At 38.8% G+C, this 13,015-nt stretch overlaps 1 protein-coding gene across 4 annotated transcripts in view; it reads right to left on the bottom strand.

Moving 5' to 3' along the window:
• NIPAL2 (NIPA like domain containing 2) overlaps positions 1-13,015 on the bottom strand; it is a 138,985-nt gene that overhangs the window by 104,534 nt on the left and 21,436 nt on the right. Inside the window, exon 2 of one of the 4 annotated variants that reach the window (XM_069081215.1) lies at positions 4,699-4,754. The exons of the other annotated variants lie outside the window; for them this stretch is intronic. Within the exon in view, the coding sequence (XP_068937316.1) occupies positions 4,699-4,725 (27 nt within the window). The 5' untranslated portion in view covers positions 4,726-4,754. The remainder of the gene's footprint in view (positions 1-4,698; positions 4,755-13,015) is intronic. 4 annotated transcript variants of the gene reach the window in all.

Raw genomic sequence — 13,015 nt, 5'->3', positions numbered from 1 at the left:
AACCCTTGATGTAGATAAGTAGATATTATATTTTCTGGCAAGGAATAAATGAGTAGGAGGAGAGCAAAGTATAGAAAGTATATGGATCTTGAAAATGAAATTTGATTCATTTATTTCAAGTGTTGTGAATTTCCAGGATTTCAGAGACCCCCATCTCCCCAAGCAATAGGGGGTGGGGGAAATAACACTTAATTAAAAATAAATTTTATTTTTCCCTCTCCATCTTCATTTTGTTGCTTTCTTGACTCCCCTAAAACTTTAAAAGGATCAAAGAGCAGTGAATTACAAATAGAAAAACCATTGTTTATGAAAACCCCAAGAGGCAGACATCTACTTTCTGCCCTCTCCCCTCAGTCCTCTAAAAACCAAACCCATCAGAAACAGTAAATAACAACTCTTTTGCTATCCTAGCTCACCCCAGGGTTCATACAGTACGTACATATGTACGTGTGTATTCATTCAGGTCAAGAAGTCCTATAGTTCACTTCCAGAAAGTTCACTCCAGGACTAAAAAGATTTATAAGAGAAGATTTTAGGATTTTCAGTGACCTCTAAGGGCCCTCCTAGCTCTAAATCTATGACCCCGTGAAATACTGGTGTGGAGTTTTGTTAACAAAGTGCAGGAGGGCAGAGTTCTTACTGTACAGGCAGTCCCCAATATTTTTTTAAACCACAACTCATTCCAGTAAACTGCATCATGAAACTTATTATATTTTTCCATAGGAAAAAAAGTTATACTTACAAACTGTCCCTCTAACCAAAGACTCAACATCACATATAACATAGATGTGACTGACAATGTCATAAGATCATGGATAAACTATAAGCCTTCTTAACAATATGAAATAATAAAAGATGCTTCAAAACCTTTAAGATAGGCATAAAGATCCTGTACATTTATTATGCTGAATACTTTAACATAAGTACAGGAAGCTCATAAAACTATGACTCTACTGAATCTTAAATGAAAATGAAGATCCCATCCACACATTTCAAACATCTAAATAACAATAACTTCATTTGCCTTCTCAGAGGATGGGCGAAGAGAAAGGGGCAGTTTCTTGTGGTAGAGAAGAGGGAAGTTTTTGGAAACCCTGTTGCACAGCTGGGAGAAAAGTCATCTGCCAGAAGTGAGGAGGATGGAGTGGGTCAGCTTGGGGTGGGGAATTGAGAATGTTGGGAAAGGTTTGGAATAGCTGCGGGGAGGAAATGCCCCAGGGATTCAACAAGGCATCACAAAAGAACTGCTCAGGATACAGCTCAGAGGGCCCAAATGCAGCTGGATTTGAAGAATTCATAGAGGAACCAATTACAGTAATTTTATGACTTTCTCCTGCAATGCTGGATAGCCCCGAGGTAGAAGCAGGAGAAAGCAGATGGTCTGAGTTACAGATTGGACATCACACTTTACTGAAAAGCCATAAAAACAGTTACCAGTTCATTAACAGGGACTTTCAAAAAGGAGCTTCAAAATGGTCCTCCCTTCATTTTGCTAACAGAGCATCCTGACTGCCCAAAGACTTGTCTTTGTCAGTAGAGGAACTCATTTTACCTGCATAGGCATTGTTTAGACAGAGTGGCATAGTATCTTGTGTACTGGATTTGGAGTCAGAAACACCTGGGTTCCAATATTAGCTCTGACGTGTGACTAAGAGCAAGTCTTTTAAAGTCTTTGAGCTTCCGTTTCCTCATCTGTAAAATGGGAATAATAATCCTCTAGTTCCTCTCTCCCAGGATTAATATAAGGGAATGAATAAAATAAAATTGGGAAATATATTAATATAATGAAGCCACTGTGTAACTGTTAATCAAGTAGTGATATATGAAACAACAAAAGTTGGGGGCTTCTTATATTAAAATTGGGGCTGCTAGATGGATAGTGGATAGAACACTGGACTTGGAATCAGGAAGACTCAACTTCCAGAGTTCAAATCCTGCCTCCGACATTAACTGTATGACCTTGGGCAAATCACTTAACCCTATTTGCCTCAGTTTCCTCATCTGTAAATGAGCTGAAGAAGGAAACAGCAAACCACTCCAGTAACTTTGTCAATAAGACCCCAAAGGGATTACGAAGAGTCAGATATGACTAAAAAAAAAATGACTGAACAACAAATACTAAAATTGTTCAGATTATTTGCTGTTGGATGAACATGGTGGAGGACACTTATAATCCCAGTCAGGGTGGGAGGCTGAGGATGGCAGACTGCTTGAATTTGGGAGTTCTGAGCTGCAGTTAGATCAATAAGGCGTCTGCACTAAAGTTTGGCCCTAATATGGTGAACCCCAAGGAGTGAGGTCACTAGAATATCAAAGGAGGGGTAAATTGGTCCCCAAATGGAGCAAGTTAAGCTCCCAGGATGTTCAGTGGTGGGATCATGTCCCTAAGTGGCTACTGCATTTTTACCCTGGACAAGATAAAGAGAGTCAGTCTCACAAAAAACACCACCACTATTCTCTGTCTAGTTCTCTGTCCCACTAATCCCCTTCATTTGTGTAGCTGACAGAATTGATGATGATGGCATTGTATACTAGAAGAACTCTAATCCCATGTATAGGAGAAACAAGAAAGGAATAGAGAGAAAACCAAAAAGGAATAGACCGGCCATTTGTTATCTGAGTTACTATATACTATATGGTCACTGCTAAGAATTGAGGGGAATTGACCTAGATGAATTCCAAGGTCTGTCAGCTATGACATTCCATGATTCTAATGTCTTGGGACATAGATGCAATTCAGGTAGTTTTAAGCAAGAAGTCACAGTTACATAATACATCATTACTACTCCACAAAGAGGTCTTGCCAGTTTTTAATCAACCTTAGAGCTTAGGCAGAAAAAAAATACCTCATTTCCCCCCAACATATGACCTACCCACACAAGCAACTGCAGCCAAATGTTGTCCTTTCCTAAGGGTCACATTTGTATACACGTTCTATTTTTATTCAAAAAAAAAAAATGAAATCCATCAAGGATTTGCTTTCACTAAATAGGCACCATGGATTTGATTTCGAAACATTATGTTTCAGCACACTAAATTGGGGAAATAAGGATAAATCATGGAAAACACTTCATGGCTTTTAATTTTGTTCTCAGGCATTATTAAAGGACAGGAGAAGAGCCACAGCCAAGATAAGCAGAGAGGTTCCAGTCAAGGAAGTATTTATGAACCCTTCCTCTGTCACCAAGCAAGTTGATCCTCTCTATAAGGGCTTGAAAACTGGGGTATCCAGTTGCAATAGAAAGTAGGACTATTCTTTGGGTCACTGGCATTATCTGACCTGATAAAAGCCTAGTGAGATGTAAAAAGCACTGGATTTGGTGTCAAAAGCCAGGGATTCAAATCCTGACTCCATCACTTACTACCTATGTCCCTTGGGCCAAGCCCTTAACTTTCCGAGACCTCTGAGTTCTCTAATCTTTTGAGTGGTACAATCAGACACCTGGCCTAGATAGCTATAAATTTCCTTACACTTTTAGATCTTTTCACTATATTTTGCATAAGCATATCCCATTCAACAGATATCTATTACTGAAGGGCAATGAGGGGCAATGTAGCAGAGTAGACAGAGGGTAACACCTAAGACCTGCCTCTGTGGTGTGCTAACTATGTAACCATGGACAGAATATCTCACCTGCCAGTGCCCAGACAGCTCTCTAACACTACTGTTCTTATTTGTCCTTCATTTTTTTTTTAAAGCAATTGAGGTTAAGTAACTTGCTCAAGGTTAAACGGCCAGTTATTTCTGGGTGTGGTGCTGAGTATCTGAGCCCGGATTTGATCCCCAGGTCATCCCGACACTGGAGCCAGTGCTCTTACTCGCTGTGCTACCTGGCCGCCCCTGTCCTTCATTTTTGAAGAGGATCATAAAGAGGAAGGGGAGGACATGACTGGCAAGTGAATTGGATTTAAGTGAGGAAGGATTGTGCAAAGTCACCAGCTTCACTTTCTCCTCCAGAGTCATTTGAGTCTAATGGCAAGATATAGATCAGGATGAATGGAGATGTGTCTGCCTGCCTCGCCCCCCCCCCCCCCCCCATGACTATAGGTTATGGACAAATTGTGATTCTCCATCAGTGGAAGGAGTTATCTACTAGGAGTTTCCCGTGCCAAGAAAATAAAAGTTAAATAGATAAACAGACCAAGAGATTAATTGGTGTTTGGACCAGATAAACTGAGTTTGTAGGAGGGAGGCGACATGTATATTTTATGAATATTTATTTCTGTGCTTGTAAGCACATAAGCAAATATTTTTGTTGTTTTGTTGTGTCTGACTCTTCCTGACCCCATGGACCATACTGTCCATGGGGTTTTCTTGGCAAAGATACTGGAGTGTTTTACCATTTCCTGCTCCAGTAGATTAAGACAAACAGAGGTTAAATGACTTTCCCAGGATCACACAGATAGTAAGTGTCTGAGGCTGGATTCGACCTCAGGTCCTCCTGACTCCAGGGCTAGTTTTCTATTCACTGAGCCACCTAGCCACCCCTGTTGCAGCATTTTTCAATGACTCACCATGAAACAACTATACTCAGGTCTATCTATAATCATCTGTCTTCTGTAAGTGAATTCTCAGTGGACCATGTGAGCCCATTCACCTGAATCTTGTTTCCCAAGGCTTCCTAAAACTTTTTTAGATATGCATGTATAACTTAGAATGAGAAAAACCCAGGTTCAAAGCCCACCTCTGATACTTACTGGGTGTGTGACCCCTGGACAAGTCATCTGTCCTCTTTAAGCCGCAGTTCCCTGATCTGTAAAATGAGAGGTGGTGGACTCAATGACCTCTAATATGCCTTCCAGCTCTAAAACTCTGATCCTATTAAATAGTCTAGTCTTGAATATGAACTTAACTTCTGGATTTTTTATATTATTGCTCAAGGCTACTTTGGGTAGCCTTTGAAGCACCCAACTTTGCAACATATGGTCTTGGGCAGGGGTGAGGAACCTATGTCTCAAGGCCACATGTGAGCTCTAGGTCCTTAAAAAAATCCCCTTAATAAAAGGATTTGTTCTGTAAAACTTGGATTCAGTCAAAAGGCTGCACCCAAGGACCTAGAAGGCCACATGTATCCTTGAGGCTACAGGTTCTCCACCCCTATTGGGGAATTGTCTGTGATACAGTCCCAGATCACAAAGAAAGGAAGTGTCAGAGGAGGGGCTGGAATTCAGGCCTTCCTGACTCCAAGCCTAACTGTCAACCCACTAAGTCCCTCTGCCTCTGTATCCTTTACATACCCCTTATTTACAGTCCCTAAGAAGGGCACAGAGAAGCCCTAAATCTTGTGTTTTCTTGTTATAGTTCCAAATAACCAGCTGACATATAAAAAAAAAAGCAACCATTTTCTCTATATCACACCAAGGAAGCTCAACTTTTAAAAACCAAAACCATGAGACCTAGAAATACAAGAATCAAAACTCCAAGAGACACACTCCTTGGATTTCCTTTATCAAGGAGCTTTTTTTTTTGACCAGGAAGTTGTTTAATATCTTAACCAAACTAATATAAATTGAATGCCTACTATGTGCAAAGGACTATGTGGTAGATTCTATGAAATATGCAAAGAAGTATAAGACAAGATCCCTTACCTTGTGGTAAATGTAGTCTAGCTTAGAGAGATGGAAGAGTCAAGTAACAATACGAGATGTAAATAACAATTCACATCCTCTCCTGGCCCAAGTCCAGCTTAAGTAATTACACAGATACCCATTATCAGTCTTACATAAAAGCAAAACAATTCATCTCTGGGCCACCAGCGAAGACTTTACTTCTCAGTGACTTTTTGGCTCCAAATGGGTACTCTCACTTTCTTCTCTTTCACCCCCTTTTCAGTTTCCTTTTATGTGCTTTCCCCAAGAGAATGTAAGCTTCTTGAGGGCAGGCGCTGTTATTCTGCTCATTATTTGTATTCCCAGAATTTAGTACAGTGCTTGGCACATAGTAAATGTTTAATAAATGCTTATTGAAGACTAATGTGGAAATATATTGTTTGACTTGACATGTATAATTGATATTATATTGTTTGCCTTCTCAAGGGGCAGGGGAGGGGCAGGAGAGAGGGAGAGAATTTGAAACTCAAAAATTTTTTTAAATAGATGTTAAAAATGTTTTAAATGTAATTGAGAAATATTTAATGAAATAAATAAAATTATATATATATATTTTTAAAAATCCTTGTTGACTCGCTCTGATAGTCCAGATGTTGGTTCTACAAGGTAAGGGGAGGAGGAACCTCTGACATGTAATAGTTATGTTAACATAGCTAAATGGTTTACCTTTCTGAGCCTCACTTTGCCCATCTGTAAAATGAGGCGGTTGAATTACCTGGCCTCTAAGTTCCCTTTGAGAGCAACAAATTGAGAGTAGGATTTTAAGATCCTTAAAGTGTTTTGTCCAAAATGGTATATTTCCTCTCTAGAACAAGCATAGTATCTCTCTCTCCCTCCCTCTCTCTCTGTCTTTCTATCTCTCAATGTCTCTGTGTATATATGTGTAGGAGAGATATTCACACCATTACCTCTGCTAATTGCTCACATCTTGTGCCCCTCCACTTTCTCTACCAAACTTCAGTAAGTGGCTGGGAACCAGGGCACACTAGCAAAGTAATCTAAGACCCTAACTGCTCCAATCAGGAAACCCATGAATAGAAATAACTCTAGGGATCTCCAGAGAATACAATTAATCTGCCCAGGGAGGATTCATTTTTTTCAATGACTGGCACAGATAATTAGCGATGATTTTTTTCTTTTTGGAGGGCAATTGGGGTCAAGTGACTTGCCCAAAGTCACATGGCTAGTAAGTGTGTCAAGTGTCTGCAGCTGGATTTGAACTCTGGTCCTCCTGGTTCCAGGACCAGTGCTCTATTCACTGTGCTGCCTAGCTGCCCCAGCAATGATAAATGGTAATGTTTTTGATGTTTCTTTTTGTTTAGTGGTATTTTGTTTGGACTGTTCATATTCTGTTGTGTCATACAACCAAAATGTACATAAAGGACTTGGCAAACTTTAAGTGCAATGTAGATGATTGCTATTATTATTCTCTAATCTTTCTCATTTGTCTCACATATTTGATAAAATTAAATTAGGAGTGGTTCTGGGACAAGTCACTATCCTGCTATTTTTTTCATGCTTAATGGTATCATGTCAAAATATTGTGCACATTAATAAAATGATTTTTTTAATTGGATAAAAAAGGTTGGGATGTAGACTCATCTTCTGAAGACTCCCTGAAAAGCATCTAGGGACAACATCAATAGCAGATGTGATGACAGGAATTATGTCATTCTGTTCCCACATGGTTCTGATTTCTTCCTCTAGGTCTCTATATTCTGACAGCTTCTCATCTCTCATAGTTTGGATTTTACGAGCATTTGGAATGGCGACATTTATTAAAAACATTATTCTTAAATTGTTATGGATCAACAATATGTCCAGACAATTGTGAGCAATAGTTTTGTCTGTGATGATGTGCTGGTTCCAAGAAAGTTTATTTGTCGAATTTTTAAGGATAGTTTGGAGTCTGTATTTGTAATAAGGAGTTTGTTTCCTGTTAGTTTGTGAAGGGTAGCAAGCTTCTGTTGTATAATTCTGGCCACTTAATTGTGTCTTTCTAGGCATACAGTAGGTGGTAAATTTCTTCTGATGGCAATCATCTTTTTTTTTTAATCACTATTATTTCATTTTCCTCCTCTTTGGGGGGATTTCAAACAGGAAGTCTGAGAACAAGTCTCTCTGCTATTTTTCTTTGATGTTTAATGTTGGTCAACTGTTGCACAGGTAAATAAAATGCCTGTTTTTTGTAATTAAGTGAGAACATTGGGATATAAACTCATCTGTTGGAAACTCAGTAAAATCATCTTTGGGGCAATTCCAGAAGCAGATAAGATAATGGAGATAAGATGTACCTTGTCCTGTTCCCACATGGTTTTAATTGACTGTTAAGTGTATTTTGCATGCTTTTCATTCTGTCTTGTTTGGATGTCATGAGTACTCGGTACAGTGACATCTATTAAAAACATTGTTCTTGAATTTTTATGGGTCATTGTTATGTTTGGTCAGTTCTGGGCAACAGATAACACCCTGGCTTATTTGTTGAGTTTTCAAGGACATTTTGACATTTGTATTTGCAGTACAGGGGTGTGTTACTTTAAAAAGAATAGTAAGCTTCTGATGTATAATTCTAGTCACCTGATTATGCTTTCCTAGGGTTCTGGAATATTGACCTCCAATCTATATGTTAAGACTGCTGACATTTTTGGTCATTTTTGCCAGTTTTCAGAATGAGAGCTGAAACTTCAAAGTTGTTTTGATTCTCTTATTAGTGATAAGGAACATTTTTAATATGGCTGTGAATACTTTGTGGTTATTCTTTTGTGAACAGTTTGTTCATATCCTTTGACCATTTATCTGTTGGGGAAGTCTTATATACATTTGTTACTTTTATATTAATTAATTAATTAATTAATAATAGGGAGAGGCTAGGTGGCGCAGTAAGTAAAGTGCTGGCCCCAGAGTCAGGAGAACCCGAGTTCGGTTCCAGTCTCAGACACTTAACACCCACACAAAAAAACTAGCTGTGTAACCTTGGGCAAGTTACTTAACCCCAATTGACCAATGGCCCTTTTGCCAAAAGGCAAAAAATAATAATAATAATAATAAATGATTTGTTAATTATTTTTATAACTTGTATACCAAACCCTTATCAGGGAAATTTGATGCAAATTTGATTTTTTTCCCTGTCAACCACTTCCCTTCTTATCCTAGATGAACTGCAATTGCTATTAACACTCATTATAAGCCATCAAAATCTAAACAGATTGATGTTTCGTGATGGTAAATTAGGCCATCTTTTATCTCAATTCTTACCAAGCCCTTAGTCATTGAATGGATATTGCCTCAGACAAATTGAGACCTAGGAAAAACCTTAATTTAGAAAGGCCAGGGGTGGCTAGGTGGCAGTGAATAGAGCACTGGCCCTGGAGACAGGAGGACCTGAGTTCAAATCCAGCCTCAGACACTTAACACAAAAACTAGCCCCGTGACCTCGGGCAAGTCACCTAACCCCAATTGCCCTCCAAAAAGCTAAAAAAAAAAAAAAAAAGGCCAAGGTCACCCACTGCATCCTGGGCCATCACCAGTTGCCTTGACCTTTGTCTTGCCACTGGACATAGATGACTCTGGAGGAGAGTGTGAGGTGGGGACTTTTCACTGATTTGCCTCAGTTAAATCCAATTCACATGCAAGTCAAAACATCACCTCACGATGTCATTGGTCCTCTTTAAAAATGAAGGACAAAAAACAACAAGATGCATTAATGTTGTCTGCACAGACGTTTTTCAGTTTCAAGTATCCAAAGTTATCTATTTTATCTTTTGTAATTTCCTCTATCTTATTTGGTTTGAGAATACATCTCCCACCCATAGCTGTAAGAGGCATATGAGTTATTTTTCTTCTAATTTTTATATGTATTATCTCTAATATTAAGGTCAAGTATTATTGTGGAGTGTGGTGTAAGATGCTGGTCTAAGCTCCAACTGTATGTTAGAAGAAATATCCAGTAGGTTCTAATTTTTCATAGTCTGTAGTGATATATTGCATAGTTTCCCCCATTTCATGGCATAATCTATATTAATCAATAAATACAAGCTCCTTAAGGATAATCTTTATGAGTTTTAAGTGACAACAACCTGATTTTGAATTACTATTACAAACCCATTCATTTCTATGAAAGAATCTGCCTGATTCAACCCTGCATAATGGTTCTTTGCCAATGTGTTGTTGGTTGAGTTCATGTGGATGTCACCCATGGAGAACCTTTCACTTCACCTTTTGTATCATACTCCTTCTGGATATGAATCACTTTTAGATGTTCAATCATTTCTGACTCTTCATGACCCCATTTGGAGTTTTCTTGACAAAGATACTGTAGCAGCTCACCATTTCCTTCTCCAGCCCATTTTACAAATGGGAAAACTGAGGCAAACAGGGTTAAGTGACTTGCCCAGGATCACACAACTGGTGTCTGAGATTGGAATTGAAATCAGAAAGATGAGTCTTCCTGACTCCAGCCCTGGCACTCTATCCACTTCATCACCTAGCTACCCTACAGATCCATTAGCATCCTTTTTCCTATACAAAAAGCTTACATTAAGTATGGTTTGATCTTAATGTATTCTTCCTAATAAATTTTGACTTCAGGAAGTCAGTCAGTTGTTTAATGTCCATGTACGTAGCTTCAGCTTTCTTCTTGATAGATCTGCTTGGAGAAGACCAAAGTATTTGTAAGTATGGCCTTCATCCATTGGTTCAAATTGTTCTCCAGATTCAAACTCAGAATCTTTAGTCTCTATTCCTCCTTGGCACACATAAGAATTTTATACTTATAAAGTCCTGATGACATTTTGATATCACTGCACAAAGTTTTCACAAGATGAGGTAGTTTTTAAATCTGTTTTTTGGTGGAGCCATATAACTTGATGTGACAGTTTCTTTGACGTGAAAGCAATACTCATTTTCATTAAGGGGTGATGATAATAGGTTTAAATCTAGGCAGAACCATAGAAGGCTTAGTTAAATCATTTTCCTGGAAGATGCCATATTTTACATTTGTTGCTATTTCATTCCTCATCTTATTATTATAAGAATCTTGAGAGGAAGAATAGTGTCCTATACATCTTTATATCTTCCACAGTGCTTTCAATGCAATAGGGGCTCAAAAAATGTTGAAAGAAAGAAAAAAAATGCATGCATTATTTTTATCTTGTCTACAACTCACTATGGTTCACATTTAGTGGAACAGAAGGATAAAATAGTGTAATTTATTGAGACCCCTAAGTTCCAGACCCAAAGGCATCTGATCTGGTTACCCATTCACTTCATGCATATTTAAAGACCAGCTTTTATTTTAAATAGTAAATTTCCAGCACATTAGGTGCCTGTGGGCTATATGTGTGGAATATATAAAGGACACAGGGGGCAGTTACAAGGCACCTGATGTCCCTTCTTTCATTCACACCTCTCTCACAACCTAGCGCAAGGAGGCAAAAGAGGAAAAGGGTGTTATCTGACAGCTACAGAGACCTGTCCTTTGGTCCCCTGTATTCCCTGGCCAGATTCTGCTCTATACTCTTACTCCAGTGCTGGTGGACAGTTAATGACAGTGAATCTGGAGCACAATTACTTCACATTGATACCAACATAAATCCTTTGCAACAGTCCTGATTCCTGCTTTCTTTTCCAGAAATAATAAATTGAATTTTTTCTTTGAAATAATTAAGATCTTAACTAAATAATAATAATAATAGTTTCTAGAATTTATATAGTGCCTTAAGGTTTGCAAAGTACTTTACATCAGTTATCTCAATAACAACAACCCTGTGAAAGAGGTGCTATTATAAGCCCTGATTTACAAATGAGAAAACTGAGCTGAGAGAGGTTAAGTGACTTGCCCAGGGTCACACAGCTATTGAGGTCTGAGACAGGATTTGAAGTCAGGTCTTCCTGACTCCAAATCTAGAACTCTGTCCACTGCATGACCTACCTGTCTAAACAATCATGCTGGTCTGAATATAGGCCAGCCTTTACTCTAAAGTTCAGAATAATAACAATAATAATAATGTACTCTTTCATGTATTTGTTGTTTACCCTAAAAGTCCCTAAGTTCTTCAAGAATGAGGATTGTTTTGTGTTTGTCTCATGAGTGCCTAGCAAGTCAGCAATCACCTATGTGCCAGGCACTGTGCTAAGTCTGGGGACACAACAGAAAGAGAGTAAGCATTTTTTAAAATGTATTTATTTATTTATTTTAGTTTTCAATCTTCACTTTTATAAGATTGTGAGTTCCAATTTTTTTCTCCCTCCTTCCCCTCTCCCCTTCCCCAAGATGGCAAGCAATTTGATATAGGTTACACGTGTATAATCATATTAAACTTATTTCCACATTAGTCATGTTGTAAAAGAAGAATCAGAACAAAAGGGAAAAACCACAAGAAAGAAAAATACAACAACAAAAAAGAAAAATAGGGGCGGCCAGGTAGCACAGCGAGTAAGAGCACCAGCTCCAGTGTTGAGAAGACCTGGAGATCGAATCCCGGGCTCAGACACATAGCACCCACCCAGAAACACCTGGCCGTGTAACCGTGAGCAAGTTACTTAACCCCAATTGCTTAGGGGAAGCCAGGTGGCTCAGCGAGTAAGAGCTCCAGCTCCAGTGTCGGGATGACCTGGATCAAATCCGGGCTCAGATACTCAGCACCACACCCAGAAATAACTGGCCGTGTAACCTTGAGCAAGTTACTTAACCCTGATTGCTTAAAAAAAAAATAGCATGCTTTGATTTGCATTCAGACCCCATAGTTCTTTCTTGTAAATAAATAGCATTTTCCATCAAGAAGTCTTTTGGAATTGTCTTAGATAGTTGTATTACTGCAGAGCCACATCTATCATCTCTGATCATCATACAATGTTGCTGTTACTATGTACAATGTTCTCCTGGTTCTGCTCACTCTACTCAGCATTAGTTCATGTAAGTCTTTCCAGGTTTTTCTGAAATCTGCTTGCTCACCATTTGTTATAGCACAATAGTGGGAATAAGCATTTATTTTAAATGTCTACTATCTGGCATGCATTGTGCTGAGTCCTTTACAAACGTTATTTCATCTGATCTCACCACAGCCTCTGGGAGGTAGGGACTATTATTATCCCCATTTTATAGATGAAGAAACTGAGGCAGGTTAAGTGACTTGCCTTGTGTCACAAAACTAGTAATTATCTGAGGCCAGATTAGAACTCAGGTCTTCCTGACTCCAGGTCAAGTGCTCTGTCTACTCTGCCACTCAGCTGCCTCTCAAAGAAAGGTGAAAAGTGCTACTGGGATTGATAAGAAGATGATAACTAGAGATAGAAAGAAGGAAGAGCTGCTTAATTAGAGGAGGAATTAAAATGGGGAGGGAAGAGAGAGTTTATTGGACGGTGGTTTCTGTTCCAGAGTTGGGGATGTGTATAAACAAAGACCCAG

This window comes from Petaurus breviceps, unplaced genomic scaffold (assembly GCF_028583685.1).
Source record: "Petaurus breviceps papuanus isolate PSGF00001 unplaced genomic scaffold, PetGlider_PUasm1.0 98, whole genome shotgun sequence".
NCBI classification, from domain to species: Eukaryota; Metazoa; Chordata; class Mammalia; order Diprotodontia; family Petauridae; genus Petaurus; species Petaurus breviceps.
This window is presented reverse-complemented; position numbering and strand designations above follow the sequence as displayed.